Source organism: Nannospalax galili, unplaced genomic scaffold (genome assembly GCF_000622305.1).
Source record: "Nannospalax galili isolate Female #2095 unplaced genomic scaffold, S.galili_v1.0 scaffold1313, whole genome shotgun sequence".
Taxonomy (NCBI): Eukaryota; Metazoa; Chordata; class Mammalia; order Rodentia; family Spalacidae; genus Nannospalax; species Nannospalax galili.
The window spans coordinates 244,555-247,405 of record NW_008333275.1 but is presented as its reverse complement, the minus strand read 5'-3'; the positions used below and the strand labels follow the sequence as shown (position 1 = coordinate 247,405).

At 35.2% G+C, this 2,851-nt stretch overlaps 1 protein-coding gene across 1 annotated transcript in view; it reads left to right on the top strand.

The window, feature by feature from the left end:
- The window catches only part of LOC103729810 (killer cell lectin-like receptor 5), a 29,562-nt gene extending 26,977 nt beyond the window's left edge, over positions 1–2,585 (top strand). The window contains exon 7 of the mRNA XM_008827884.1: positions 2,507–2,585. Within this exon, the coding sequence (XP_008826106.1) occupies positions 2,507–2,585 (79 nt within the window). The remainder of the gene's footprint in view (positions 1–2,506) is intronic.
- The last annotated feature ends 266 nt before the right edge of the window (positions 2,586–2,851 follow it).

Below are 2,851 nucleotides of genomic sequence, written 5' to 3'. Positions count from 1 at the left end.
TATGAAACTGTGTATTTTAATAATGAAATGGAGATCTTTTTCAAAGTTTAAAACCTCATTTAATTTTATGTCTTATAGGGTTTATACTGAGTACAATATTGTATAACTGTAATAATTCAACTGTAAACCTAAAAATTTACAGCCAATTTTGAAAGAGATGCATCCTACCTCAGGAAACCGTTATTGAATATGTCAATTGTGTTGTAATGATATGCTTCTTCTAAGTATGTTGTTATTAAATAAATCATTTGTAAAAATTAAAAAAAAAAATAATTCTTCAAACCATAAAAATTTACCTCTTAATAATTAGTAGATGTGAAAAACATTACCATTGAAATCTACCTGATGACTTTATATCCATGCTCAGATGCCTAGAATCTCAGAAAGTAACCAACTGTGACTAATAATAATCAGATATTTAGAGATTAGAAATGCATATGCAAACATCCAGTGTCAATTGCACTGAAAAAGAATTTTTCTGTATGAAACTGTGTATTTTAATAATGAAATGGAGATCTTTTTTAAAGGTTAAAACGTCATTTAATTTATGTCTTATAGGGTTTATACTGAGTACAATATTGTATAACTGTAATAATTCAACTGTAAACCTAAAAATTACAGCCAATTTTGAAAGAGATGCATCCTACCTCAGGAAACCGTTATTGAATATGTCAATTGTGTTGTAATGATATGCTTCTTCTAAGTATGTTGTTATTAAATAAATAATTTTTAAAAATTAAAAAAAAAAGTGCTACTACTACTCCAATTAAGTTTGTTATGTCAGTCTGGTTATTGTTATTAGGCTTTAAAGCTGGGTTGGGGCACTGATTGATTTTCTCCCTTAGCAGCTTGCATTGTATCCTACAGAACTATGAGAGATAGTTGGAGAAGTTTCCAGGTCAGTTCCAGCTCCACTGCTTGATATCCTGTGTCTGAAGTATGCCCTGTCACCAGCAATAGGGTTTTACCGTCAAATAGCCTGTGTTATGTTGGGAGACTCTTAGAACACCTTGACCAACAACTTGAAGGGAGGTTTCTCCTCTCTGACACTGTGTTTCTTGCTATATACCTTCAGCTATAGACATACACTCATGTTCAGACAGTGTATGTGTATTTTTCAGTCAGTTTTTAAGATAATGCATTTCTGTTTTTTCATACCATCTAAACTTTGTTTCTTTCTCTTCTCTGTTTCTAACCTACCTCCTTCTCCAGTTAAAGTACCAGAAGAGAGTACCCAATATAATGAGAGCTGGGTCTCATTATATAACTATTTTTAATATGAATATAAATTACAGCAGATATTATCTAAATATACAACTATTAGACCTGTCAGATTTGTGATAAAGGGCTTTCTTGTAATTTCAACCTCTGATTCCTATGATTACTGTAGTAATTAGACTTCTATCATTAATGGATAATGAGCTAGAACAAAATATCTTTCAAGATGGCATCTCAGACCATGAATCCCAGCAATCAAGCATTGGATGCAGGAGGATCAGGAGTTCCATGCATCTCTTGGCTATATAGCCAGTTCAAGGCCATCCTTGGATACATTAGACATTGTCTCAGAAAAATTTTAAAACAAGGAATGCTTTGAGGAGGCATGAGCTGGGTCTGGAGCTCTGCAGATCAGGAGCAGGGGACTTGGAGCATCTGCACCGTCCCAGTTTTCTGAACTGATACAGTACAGTGTTCACTGAGTGAAGGTGCATCAGTCTTAATCCTGGATTCATACTTAACTGTTTTCTTTTTAAATCTGTAAGATGATTTCATGTCTTAGAGGCACAGAGCCCAAATAACCATCTGCAACCCTCTTTTGTGATCTTTTTTCATTACTCTTACTGAATTCTGAAGTGTCTTTCTCACTTAGTTAATATTTGCACTGCCTGAAGCCCACCGAGGACCATCTAGCTAGGACGTTACAACACAGTATATTAGAACATCTGTGATTGCAAATAGCAGGACAAATGGGGTGGTTAGAGTAACGGGAAACCTCAAATTAGAGAGCTTCTTGTGTTTTTGCTTTAAGAGTTGTGATGGTTTCAGGGTTGTGAAAGTTAGGCATTAGGACGGAATAAGCCAGAGGTGAGAAGTGTGCAGGACTGGCCTCTCCTCCCAGTGAAGTGATTCAGACCACCCTTCTCTGTAAGCTAGTGGTTATTCCAGCATAAGCCTCAAGCTTGGACAGGAAGAACAGCTTGTAGCTATGAATGATAAAGCCATTGAGCTCTAAGGTGTGACCAGAGGTTTTGAATTTGGGAATAGAAATGTGCACAGCTTCTAGCTGACTGTCTCCTCACGAAACAATGGGCAGATGTGTTTTTCCAAATTAAAAAAGAAAAAAAAAAGGCTTTTGCAACAAGAATCCAGAGAAATGAATGTATGTTCATGTTTGTGTATGTGTGGTCTTTGTACAAAAAATGAAATTAGAAGACACAACTAGAATTTTAATCAAGAAAATTAAAACTGTTCTTGAAATTCTCATTCTTTCTGTTTTATTAACCAGTTGTGATGAATTTCGGCAAATCCAGTTTGTTCTACACATTATTGCTGCCACGCTGGGAGTTTCAAGAAATTCTGTCTGAAGTGACTATGGTCTCCTAATCTTCACTGTTTTCATTTAAACATTGTTTTCTAATTGAGACAGACTTGGAAAATTCTTATTTTAAGGTCCCTTTCCTGGGCTGTGCCTAGTTAACCTATGATGGAAAATCTCTTCCAGTCAATTTTTATGTGAATGTTTGGGTTTTGTTCAAGACTTATCTATATATTACACAATAATTAAAGATAACAGGCTGCTCAAGTGACCTTCTTGGATGGTTAATAGCTGTACTTGAAAGCCTATCTGGAC